General features: G+C 45.3%; 1 protein-coding gene across 1 annotated transcript in view; it reads right to left on the reverse strand.

The window, feature by feature from the left end:
- NCAN (neurocan) overlaps window positions 1-12,104 on the reverse strand; it is a 90,060-nt gene extending 77,956 nt beyond the window's left edge. The window contains exons 1-3 of the mRNA XM_087704958.1: window positions 12,086-12,104; window positions 10,111-10,551; window positions 4,882-5,056 (exon numbers count right to left, since the gene is read on the reverse strand). Coding sequence (XP_087561084.1) covers window positions 4,882-5,056; window positions 10,111-10,551; window positions 12,086-12,104 — 635 coding nt within the window. The remainder of the gene's footprint in view (window positions 1-4,881; window positions 5,057-10,110; window positions 10,552-12,085) is intronic.
- Between the last annotated feature and the right edge of the window lie 331 nt (window positions 12,105-12,435).

A 12,435-nucleotide genomic window follows, 5' to 3' on the forward strand; every position in this document is an offset into this window, starting at 1 on the left:
ATCCTTCCGAGGTGGGTAAAATGAGGACCCGGATTGTTGTTGGGGGCAATATGCTGACTCTGTAAACCGCTTAGAGAGGGCTGAAAGCCCTATGAAGCGGTATATAAGTCTAACTGCTATTGCTATTGCTAGCAGAATCTTGCTCTGTTAAAGAACAAAAATCAGCTGTTCTGTGTCCCCCCCCCCCCAAACACTTCCTCCTTTTCCAGGGCTGAATAATAATTTTCCTTCTCCCATCTTTGTCTCAAGACCAGGCCCGAATTCTTCTGCCAAAGGACTCAGCCTTCCATCCTTCCGAGGTGAGTGAAATGAGGACCCGGATTGTTGGGGGCAATATGCTGACTCTGTAAACCGCTTAGAGAGGGCTGAAAGCCCTATGAAGCGGTATATAAGTCTAACTGCTATTGCTATTGCTATTGCTAAACTACCCTTCTCGCCTTCAACATGCCTTGTCATGAATTGTCAAGTGTCCTTCTACTAATCTGCATCTTCCAAATGGCAACCTCCGAATCGGTCTCTTGCGGTGAGCAACGACCAATTTTCCCCTGGTTCAGTTCTTTTATTGCTCTTTTGTGCCGTTCTGCTCAATTCACTCCTCTTCCCTAATTCCAATTTAACTAGGAGAATTTATAAAATTAATTCCAGTATTGGGTGTTCTGTATGGCCTTATTTTTGCCGCTTAGTTACTCTTATTCACTAGCAACTTCCACGGATTCCCCTTCTCCATTAACTGATGATTGCAGGCGCGTTGATAAAATAATAAAGGATACTAGGGGGAGCGAGGAGTAGCAAAGTCCCTGTGTTTGGGCAGACAATTGCAACAAGGTTTTTTTGTGTGTGTGTGCAGCAAATGTCGCTTCACAATGGGAAAGGAACGCATCAAAAGAACTGATGAGCCAACAGATATATCTGAAGGATGTAGACCAGAGGTGTCAAACTCAAGGCCCTGGGGCTGGATCCAGCCCACGGGGTGCTTAAATCTGAGCCATGGTGCCATCCTGGAAACAGTGCCCTGGAAACAACAGAGGCCCACAGGGCCTCTGCCAGCAAAAAGGGAGTTCCATTTTTCACTGGCAAAGGGTTGCAGGAGGCCATAGCAGCTGAAAACGGAGCTCACAAGGGCCACAGGCAGAACTTCCAAGCTCTGTTTTCACTGGCAGAGGGTTGCAGGAGGCCATCACAGCTGAAAATGGAGCTCACAAGAGTCATGGGCGGCCCTTCCAAGCTCTGTTTTCACTGACAGAGGATTGCAGGAGGCCATTACTGCTGAAAACGGAGCTCACAAGAGTCATGGGCGTCCCTTCCAAGCTCTGTTTTCACTGGCAGAGGGTTGCAGGAGGCCATCACAGCTGAAAATGGAGCTCACAAGAGTCAAGGGCGGCCCTTCCGAGCTCTGTTTTCACTGGCAGAGGGTTGCAGGAGGCCATCACAGTCGAAAACAGAGCTCACAAGAGCTATAGGCAGCCCTTCCAAGCTCCATTTTCATTGGTAGAGCACTTGGGCCACCACAGGCGCTACCGACCTCAGTGACGTTGAGCTGGCCACACCACACCCTGACCACATCCCTTCACCCTGGAAGTCAAACACAACCTGATGCAGCCCTCAATGAAATAGAGTTTGACACCCCTGCCATTCCAATGCATTGGCCAACATTTACCGTCTGGATGGATTGTGGGCCTCTAAATGTTGCTGAACTACAATTCCCAGCATGCCTCCTGTTTCAGCCTGCAGGTAGATGTTGCTGGGACCTGAAGTTTACCGACTTTTGGAAGGTGACAGGTTACCTACGACAGGGACATAGGGATTGTGGCTGGACTGAAAGTAGTGTCTTGCATACATGCATAATTGTAAGCATAAAAACAGAGCTATAATACGCTGTGCAGGTAGTTCTCAACTTACGACCACAATGGAGTCCCAAATTTTTGTTGCTAAGCGAGACATTTGTTACATGAATTTTGCCCCATTTTACGACCTTTCCCGCTACTGTTGTTAAGTGAATCCTTGCAGTTCTGAAATTAGTAAGACCGTTATTAAGTGAATCGGGCTTCCCCCGTGACTTTGTTTGTCAAAAGGTCTCAAAAAGTAATCAGATGAGCCCAGGACCGTCATAAGCACGAGTCAGTGGCCAAATATCTGAATTTTGATCATGTGATCATAGGGACACTGCAACGGTCACGAGCCGAGGTGGCGCAGGGGTTAGGGTGCAGTACTGCAGACCACTTCAGCTGACTGTTATCTGCAGTTCAGCTGTTCTAATCTCACCGGCTCAAGGTTGACTCAGCCTTCCATCCTTCCGAGGTGGACAAAATGAGGACCCAGATTGTTGGGGGCAATATGCTGACTCTGTAAACCGCTTAGAGAGGGCTGAAAGCCCTATGAAGCGGTATATAAGTCTAACTGCTATTGCTATTGCTATTAAGCGAAAAAAGCAGTCGTAAGCCACTTTTTTCGGTGCCGCTGTAAATTTGAACGGTCACTAAGTGAACCTTTGTAACTTAAGGGCTACCTGTAGCATGCTATGTCAATGATTGGCCCCTCACAACAGGCCGATTCCCATTTTAGCTTAGTCTAGGATGCTACGCTAAATTTAGCTTAATCTCTGTTCCATGCGAAATTCTTAGCCACAGCATGTAAAATCCCATAGTTGCTCTAACTAATCAACTCCATTGTTCAACTGAACCTACAAGAGGGGGAAATGTTGTTCATCAAATCTACCCTTCTTTAACTAAAATCTCTTCACACTTGCCTTGCTTTCTACAGCGTTAGCGGTTTCTCTACTTCTTCTATATCAGATTTTCAAAGAGCACAGTGGCTCGCGTGGGAGTGCTGCTATGTTGTACGGTTGAGCTCCCATCCTTTGCTCCAGCTCCTGCTGAGGACATCAAAGCAACCCCCAACTGGGCAACATGATGTCACCCGCTAATCCTTTCAACCTGGAAGTGGCGGCGTGCTTCTGACACGAGTGCAAATCCTTTTAGGATTTCAGCACAACTATCATGGACAGCCATGTAAATGACTCTGTATTCAGATCTGATAGGCAAGAGGGCAAGGAGTTCTGAAGTCTGCTACCGGTTCACTTCGCGCCCATATGCGTGCTTTGCGCGCATGCGCACCACAGGAGCTAAGAAGCCTTTTCTGAGTCTGAAAAGATAAGTAGAACAGCGGGGGGCGGGGAACAGCTGTGCCACGCAATTTAGATTGGCGAGAAAGCAGGATTTCGTGCAGCACAGCTGATCTTCGGAACTTTTTTTTTTTACTTTATTATACTACCGGTTCAAAAAAAGATGCTAAAAAAGTTTTTAAAAGTTTTTTTAAAAAGTTCCGACATACAACTATCAGCTGTGCATGCGATTTCTAGCAAATATAAATTGTGCAGCCCGGCTGATTGTCACACAGCTGGCTACCGGTTGGCCCAAACCGGTAGCATTTTTTACTATCGACTTGGGCGAACCTGTCAGTCAAAATAAATGCCCTTGATTTTATGCTTAATAACGGCAGCAAGACTGTTGGTGGCGCAATACTGGAAGAAGGAAGATTTGCCTACTATTCAAGAATGGACATTAAAACAAACTTAGCAGAGATGGCTAAAATATCAGCATATCTCAAGGACCATTCAGATGAGAAATATAAACTGGAATGGAGAAGATGGATTGACTGTATTCAAAATAAATACAGGACTAAGAAATTCCAGATAGTTTATGACTGAAAAGGCGAGGAATGATATAATCTGTTTAGAGTTAGCCTAACAAAGAGGAGTTAAAGCACAAATGAAAGAGGATACTAACTTTCTTTTAGTTTATTTTAAAATATCTTTGTTAAAGATTTATACCCTGTATTTGCTCTGGGAAGTCGGGGGGGGGGGGGGAAGGTTGGGAGGGGGTTGGGTTTGGGTGGGGAGGGCGGGGGAGGGGAGGTAAATATTTGTAAAAGCTTTTTTTAAAAATGTCAATTAAAAAAAAATTAAGGATTTTACCACCAGTGCATGGGTTATATAAGCTTTAAAAATACAACAATATGTGTGTGTGTGTGTGTGTGTGTGTGTGTGTGTGTGTGTGTGTGTTTGTTTTATTTGTGCTGATAAATAAATAAAGGGAGACTAGTATAGATCTATTTCAAGCTATTTATACTAGTCTCCCTTTATTTATTTATCAGCACAAATAAAAAACACAAATATAACAAAGGCAACAGTAAAAATATTGGGTTTCTGTCGTGATGGACTCTTGTGACGAGCCGATTGACAGATGATGGAAGCAGTTAGCTTCCTCCCATAATTGGGGCTTACCAGGGGTTGTGACTCTACATATATATATATAAAATATTTGCGCCCAAATAAATAATTTCCTTTTTAAATACATATTAAAAAAAATGTGTGACACCAGCCAGCTTGCGATTTATTGAGCTTTTCGACCCCTGGTAGGCCAACCCTGGATAAATCCAAGAAAAGAAAAGTTTCAGAAGGAAACAGAACGTTTAATTCAACTACATATGCTAGTTTTGTAGCTGCTCAGGAAATAGTCAGGCCCCGGAAGGGTTTTGTGGCTCCCGGTGTTTTCTTTTTTGTGGGAAACGGGTCCAAATGGCTCTTTGAGTGTTTAAGGTTGCTGACCCCTGGCAGCCCAAAGTCCTCTTAGTTTAGCCTGCAGTTATATTTCACTGCAATAAAATAATCAAAATATACCCGAGCACCCTTTGGCCATGTAACATTTGGAAATTCACAAAATTTCCTGTACAGGGAGACAGGAAAGGCATCCCCTCTTTTTTTCTTGGAAAGAAAAAGAAAGTCAGAACAAAAGCATCATTCATCTGGTACTAATTCAGAGCAGAAAATTGGATCATCCCCTCGTGCCTCAAGCTAGTTAGAATGTACATTCCTCCATGTACCTAACAGTGTGGTCGGAGAGCCATCCGGCATCACAGTTGTCGTAGCCATCCTCAAAGGCCACCTCAAGATGAGCAGGAGACGCCACGACAGCCGAGTTCTCTTCGCAGGCCTTCTGCGCCTCTGAGAAAGTCAAAGCGTAGCGGTTGCTAGCCGCTCGGTAGTGAAAAACCACACCTGGGCAGGGTTGAAAAGTGAGAAGACAAGGAGATGTGAATTAGAATAGAAGAGAGCAGGGAGGGACCTTGGAGGCCTTCTAGTCCAGCCCCCTGTTCAAGCAGGAGATCCTATACCCGTGATGGCAAACCTATGACACACATGCCACAGGTGGCAAGCGGAGCCATATCTGAGGACACGCCAGGCGTTGCCCTATATGAGCTCCAGCGTAGATGGGCACGCTGTCCAGCTGATTTTCGGGCTTCCGGAGGGCAAGGGAAGGCCGTTTTCGCCCTCCCCAGGCATTGAAGAGCCGAGGTGGTGCAGTGGTTAAATGCAGCACTGCAGGCTACTTCAGCTGACTGCAGTTCTGCAGTTCGGCTGTTCAAATCTCACTGGCTCAGGGTTGACTCAGCCTTCCATCCTTCCGAGGTGGGTAAAATGAGGACCCGGATTGTTGTTGGGGGCAATATGCTGACTCTGTAAACAGCTTAGAAAGGGCTAAAAGCCCTATGAAGCGGTATATAAGTCTAACTGCTATTAGGAAAGCTTCCGTAGTCAGGGGGGGAGGGAGGCTAAAAACGGCCCAACGGGCATACCGGAAGTCCGGAGGCTTCAGTGAGCCCTGTGAACATGCGCAGGGGAGGGGGAATGGGGGGGGCAGGGGGGATTGGTTTCTGTGCGCATGCACAAGAGGGAGAGCATTGCATTATGGGTGTGGGCACGCACGTAGACACGTGCTATTGCTTGTGCTTGCGTCCTTTTGGCACCCTAGCAGAAAAATTGACCTATACCGTTTCAGACAAGTGGCTGTCCAGTCTCTTCTTAAAAATATCAAGTGATGAAACACCCACAACTTCTGAAGGCAACTTCTGTTCCACTGGTTAATTGTCCTCCCTGTTAGGAAGTTTCTCCTTAATTCCAGGTTGCTGCTTCTATCTTTGATTAATTTCCAGCCATTATTTCTTGTCCTGCCCTCTAGTCCTTTCGAGTATAATTTGAGCCCCTCTTGTTTGTGGATAGAAGCATATACCCTGTGTTTTCCCAAAAATAAGACCTGGTCATCCATCTCTCTGTCTCCCTCCCTCCCTCTCTCTCTCTCTTTCTCTCATCTCGCTATCTCTATCACCTACCTATCATCTCTCTCTATCAACTATCTATCTATCTCTCTCTCTATCTATATCTATCTATCTATCTATCTATCTATCTATCATCTATCTATCTATCTATCACCTACCTATCATCTCTCTCTATCATCTGTCTGTCTATCTATCTATCTATCTTCTATCTATCTATCTATCTATCTATCTATCTATCTATCTATCGATCTATCGATCATCTATCACCTACCTATCATCTCTCTCTATCATCTATCTATCTATCTATCTATCTATCTATCTATCTATCTATCTATCGATCTATCTATCGATCTATCTATCATCTATCACCTACCTATCATCTCTGTCTATCATCTCTCTCTCTCTCTATCTATCTATCTATCTATTTATCTATCTATCTATCTATCACCTACCTATCATCTCTCTCTATCATCTCTCTCTCTATATCTATCTATCTATCTATCTATCTATCTATCTATCTATCTATCTATCTATCTATCTATCTATCTATCTATCTACCTATCTTCCTTCTCTATCTATCTATCTATCTATCTATCTATCTATCTATCTATCTATCTATCTATCTATCTATCTATCTATCATCTATCTATCTATCTTCTCTATCTATCTATCTATCTATCTATCTATCTATCTATCTATCTATCTATCTATCTATCTATTTATCTATCATCTATCATCTATCTATCTATCATCTATCCATCCATCCATCCATCCATCCATCCATCTATCTATCCATCTATCTATCTATCACCTACCTATCATCTCTCTCTATCATCCATCCATCTATCTATCATCTATCTATCTATCTATCTATCTATCTATCTATCTATCTATCTATCTATCTATCTATCTATCTATCTATCTATCATCTATCTATCTTGCCACTAAAAATGGCACCAGGTCTTATTTTGGGGGGGATGTCTTCTACTGACTCACCTTGCAATGGCGGCACCAACAGCCCCACCCAGGAGGAGCCCACTGGCCGCCACTTCTTCTGCTCGCATGCATCGTCCCCAGCCTCCGTTTCGCTGGCAGAAGCCTTCAGGAAAGGCCTCTGACAGTGAAATGAGCTTGTGAGGCATCGCATGTGTCAATCCGGAGCCTGTTTCTCCTGAAGGCCTCTAACAGCGAAATGGAGGCGGGGGCGACGCCTGCGAGGGATGGCAAGCAGCCACCGAAGAAGTGGGCTGGCAAGGCGAGGCAGGTGTCAGGGCACGCGAGGCTTAGCTGCAGCTGTCCAAAGGTAAGTAGGGAAGCTCCACCACCCCCCATCCCCACCCTAGCTTGATTTTTACCCGTGGGCCTCATCCCATCCCATGCACCCCAGAGTGGGTGAGGTCTTATTTTGGGCTTATTTTGGGGGTAGGACTGCTATTGGGTGCATGTGTAAAAATCAAGCTAGGCCTTATTTTTGGAGTAGGTCTTATTTTCGGGGAAACACGGTGGGTTCTAGATTCTAAATTGAGGATAGAGGCATATAGAAGCTTATTTACAGGTAGGGCTGGTTTGGTAGCGTAACCCGTCAAAACCGCGCTCGACTAAACCGCGCCCGACTAAACCGTGTCGCTGACGTCATCAACAGGGCGACAACAACCAGCGCGGAGAAAGAAGGGTGCTTTAAATAGCACTTTGAAAGCAAGCCGATTCAACAAGGTAACGGTTAGGTTTAGGGTTAGGTTTAGGGTTAGGTTAAGGGTTAGGGTTAAGTTTAGGGTTAGGTTAAGGGTTAGGGTTAGGTTTAGGGTTAGGTTAAGGGTTAGGTTTAGGGTTAGGTTTAGGGTTAGGTTTAGGGTTAGGTTAAGGGTTAGGGTTAGGGTTAGGGTTAGGGTTAGGGTTAGGTTAAGGGTTAGGGTTAGGGTTAGGTTAAGGGTTAGGGTTAGGATTAGGTTAAGGGTTAGGATTAAGTTTAGGGTTAGGTTAAGGGTTAGGTTTAGGGTTAGGTTTAGGGTTAGGTTAAGGGTTAGGGTTAGGGTTAGGGTTAGGTTTAGGGTTAGGTTTAGGATTAGGTTTAGTGGGGTTAGGTTTAGGTTTAGGGGTTAATTTTAGGTTTAGGGTTTACAGTATGCTTCTGTCTCCGCGCTGTTGTTGCCCTGTTGATGACGTCAGCGACGCGGTTTAGTCGGGCACGGTTTAGTCGAGCGCAGTTTTGTCGGTGAACCTTTTGGTAGGATGGTTAAAGGCACGGAAACAACATCTGCTGGGTGAATTTGGACCCATGATTCTCTGGTCAGCTTACCAAGAAAAATGCAAGGCCTTTCCAGGCAGTTGCCAGGAGTAGAAAAAACAAAATGACTTTCTAGTGAGGAAAAAAAACCCAAAACCAAACATATGGAGCAACACTTAATCAATCTTGGCTGATGAAAACAGATAAGAGGGTGTCTATCTGTTCTTGGCTGATCTCTAAAGCTAAGCAGGGTCAACCGTGGTCAGTTCTTGGATGGGAGAGCGCCTGGCTGAATGGGAAATTAAACTCTGGGGAAAAGGTTAGGTCCAGCCCCTTCTGCGCTGCAATGTTGCTAAGATATTTGCGACGGAGGCAATCTCACAACCCAAGGGCATCTCCTCTCCTTTTAATAATAATAAAAAAATATTGTGAAATGCAGCCTTTGATGATTGCTGTCTCAATTCTTTCGGAAGGAGCTCTTGCACACCGGTTGCGCGCAGCACAACCTTCTCCCTCCCTCTTCCTTTTTTTTCCTTTTGTGACATGCCTCTTACTTAGAAAGCTCTGTGACAGAGGTTGTCAAATTATTGAACTTCATAAACCACCATGAAGTCCTTTAATTAGCATACAAGGGAGGCTCCAAGTCTACGTGCAATCACAACCAGAATGGGGTTTTTTTGTAGTCTTTCATTAACGCACACCCACACACCCCTTTGATATAAAAGCAAGGGAGGAATACGATTAAACCAATGGGAACAAAAACTAAGGCTGAATTGATTCTCACGATGCCCTGTATCAAAAAAATTTTTTTGGGGGGGGGAGTATAAATGACTAACCCAGGGGTGTCAAACTTGTTTTCATTGAGGGCCGCATCAGGGTTGAGTTTAACCTCGAAGGGACGGGGTGTGTGTGTGCATGGCCAGCTCAACATCAATCATCGAGGCTCCGTTTTCAGCCACGATGATTTCCTGCAGCCCACTGCCAGTGAAAATGGAGCCCACTGGCAGAGGGTTGCAGGAGGCCATCGCGGCCAAAAATGGAAGCCGGGGTGCGTGGTCCTTCCAAGCTCCATTTGCGCTGCCAAATACACCACAGGTGGGTCCTTCGCTGTTTACAGGACAGGTCCGCGGGCCAGATCTAAGGACCCTGCAGGCCATATGCGGTCAGTGAGCTTTGAGTTTGACACCCCTGGACTAATCGCTTGGGCCTGCCACATAAATGAACACATAAATGTGTTCTGAAGGGACTGGCATTATCGTATTTTTTCGGAGTATAAGACGCACTAAGATTTTGAAGACGCAAATTTAAAAAAAAGTTTTTGCACTCTGCAAACCTCCCCAAAACGGCCCATTTTTTGCAAAAACAGGCCCATTTTTTGTCAAAAAAAGAGCTGTGCATAGCCTTTAGGAGGCTTATAGAGTGCTCTTGGGGGTGGGGGGCACAAATTGGCCTGTTTTTCACTCATTTTTGCCCTCCCCAGCCCCCAGGAGCACTCTGGAAGCCTCCTAAAGGCTATGCACAGCCATTTTGTATAAGATAGATAGATAGATAGATAGATAGATAGATAGATAGATAGATAGATAGATAGATAGATAGATAGATAGATAGATAGATAGATAGATAGATAGATATGGAGATGGAGATGGAGATGGAGATGGAGATGGAGATGGAGATGGAGATGGAGATGGAGATGGAGATGGAGATGGAGATGGAGATGGAGATGGAGATGGAGATGGAGATGGAGATATAGATATACCGAGTCCTTTTCTTACCTGTAACTTCCAGAGGGACCAAGTCTTGCTCATCATGAATCCCAGTGACTATCTCACATCGATAAAGTCCCGCATCACTGGCCCGAGCGGACAGAAACAAGAGGGTGGCGTTTTCTCGGTGGTGGGGGTATCCGGGCAAGGCAATTCTACCCTCGTAGTTTTTGGAGATCTTCACCACGTTATCCTTGGCTACCAGCACAGAGAGATCTTCCGGCTGTCCCGTGGCGGATTGTACTTTGCTCCACTTGATACGGGGGGGATCAGACAATTCACTGGGATTCGATGGGCCGGAGCCTTGCAAGAGAAACAGGCACGGCAGAGACACCGGTTCTGCCAGCCCGACCCGCACCGGCTGATGGCTGACTTTGTGGATATGGATCACTTTCCCAGGGTCCTGGGAACCTAGGACAAAAGATGGCCATGAATTAGAGGAGATGCATGCTCAGATCAAGGAAGTTCTGACCTAGGCTTCTCAAAAGCATGAAGCTGACTCCGCGTCCCGATAAAACCCCTTTTATTTAGTTTCAAAGTTCCTCTCCAACAAAGTCCTGGCTAACAGTCTTTCAAGAGATTTCACAACTACGGACCTTTATCAGGCTTGGAGAACTGCCAGGCTACACCATGGTTGCCTCCCCAGGCTCCGGAGGCTTTTCTTGAGCCTCCAGGAGGGCAAAAACATCCTTCCCAGGCTCCGGAGGCCCTCTCGAGACCAGAAATGGGCCTGTTTCCGGCCTTCCCAAACTTCCGGTAGGCCCATTTTTCACCCTCCCCGAACCTCCGTGCACGCCCTGCATTTACCAGCATCCAAAACGGGCCACGTGGGGACTCCTGGGAGGGGCGGGGTGAGGTGGGTGGGGCCAGCCAGGAGTGGGATTTGGGGGTTCTCCAAACTGCACAGAATCTTAGCTAGAGGTTCTTCCAAATCCCTGCGAACCCCTAGAAGCCCACCCCTGGTTGGAAGGGTTAGGCCTTGGTGGACTTCTAGTTCAACCCCTTGCTCAAGCAGGAGACCCTCTACCATTCTGGACAAGTGGTTGTCTAGATTCTTCTTGAGAACCTCTAGTGATGGAGAACCCACAACTTCTGGAGGCAAGCAGTTCCACTGATTAACTGTTCTCACCAGTGGTGGGTTTCAAAAATTGTTGGAACCTACTCTGTGGGTGTGGCCTCCTTTGTGGGAGTGGCTTGCCACCCATGTGACTGGATGGGAGTGGCTTGCTGCCCATGTGACTGGATGGGAGTGGCTTGCCGCCCATGTGACCGGATATGAAATTATGAATTAGTACTTAGGTCGGTCCAAGTAGCTATTCAGAAGTTAGTGGTTAGAAGCAATCGTAAAGCAAGATATGGAATTAAAACCAGAAATATTTTGTTGGCTATTTGAAAGGGAGCATAACATATATTTAATTTTACACATGTTAGCAGCTGCTTGGAATTGTCTTTGCACAACAGTGGAAAAACAGAGATATGTAAATGAATAAATATTACAATGTGCAGGAATAAATAAATTGACAATTAAAATCAAGAAGGCTTTGAATACTTTTTTCATGTGGGATTGGTTTTAGCAATTGCCAACTAATGGAAACAGAAATTAGAAATCCAAAAGTATGAAAGAAAACACCAATTATGTAAGGAAAGGTCCCTAAAATGTATAAGGAAATATTACTAGAGCATTATTAATGCGTAGATAACTGCGGGACATTACACACCCACCAGTGATGGGTTTCAAAAATTTTGGAACCTCTTCTATAGGTGTGGCTTGCTTTCCGGGTCCACTGGTGGAACCTCTTCTAACCGGTTCGGTAGATTTGACGAACCGGTTCTACTGAATAGGTGCAAACTGGTAGGAACCCACCTCTAGTTCTCACTGTCAAGAAACTCCTCCTTAGTTCTAGGTTGGCTCTCTCTTTAATGATCTTCTACTCGTTAACTTCTTCTTCAGCCCTCAGGTTCTTGGGAGAATAGGTCAACCCACTCTTCTCTGTGACAGCCATTTAAGTACCCCTTTTTGTTCTCTTCTCCTTTGTCCAATAGGCATAGTCTTGCAATCAAATTCTGTCCATTTTCTATGTGGTTTATTAATTTATTTATTTGCACTGTTTCCCCAACAGTAGTCATTTATAATTGTCTGCTTCTTTCTTCCTTTCCCGTGTCCATCGGCAGACCCGACAGCCTAGATTTATGTTATTCAACTGATTTCCTGATTCCAGTAATTGGCTTCAATCCAGCCTATTCAAATTTATGATCACTGTAATCTGTAGATCACATGACACGTCGTAGAGATTCTCTGGTGAAATTTGAAAAGCACTTCGCTGTCAACCCTAT

Source organism: Thamnophis sirtalis, unplaced genomic scaffold, assembly GCF_051295495.1.
Source record: "Thamnophis sirtalis isolate CommonGarterSnake01/CBP01778 unplaced genomic scaffold, rThaSir2_p1.2 scaffold_1, whole genome shotgun sequence".
Classification (NCBI taxonomy): Eukaryota; Metazoa; Chordata; class Lepidosauria; order Squamata; family Natricidae; genus Thamnophis; species Thamnophis sirtalis.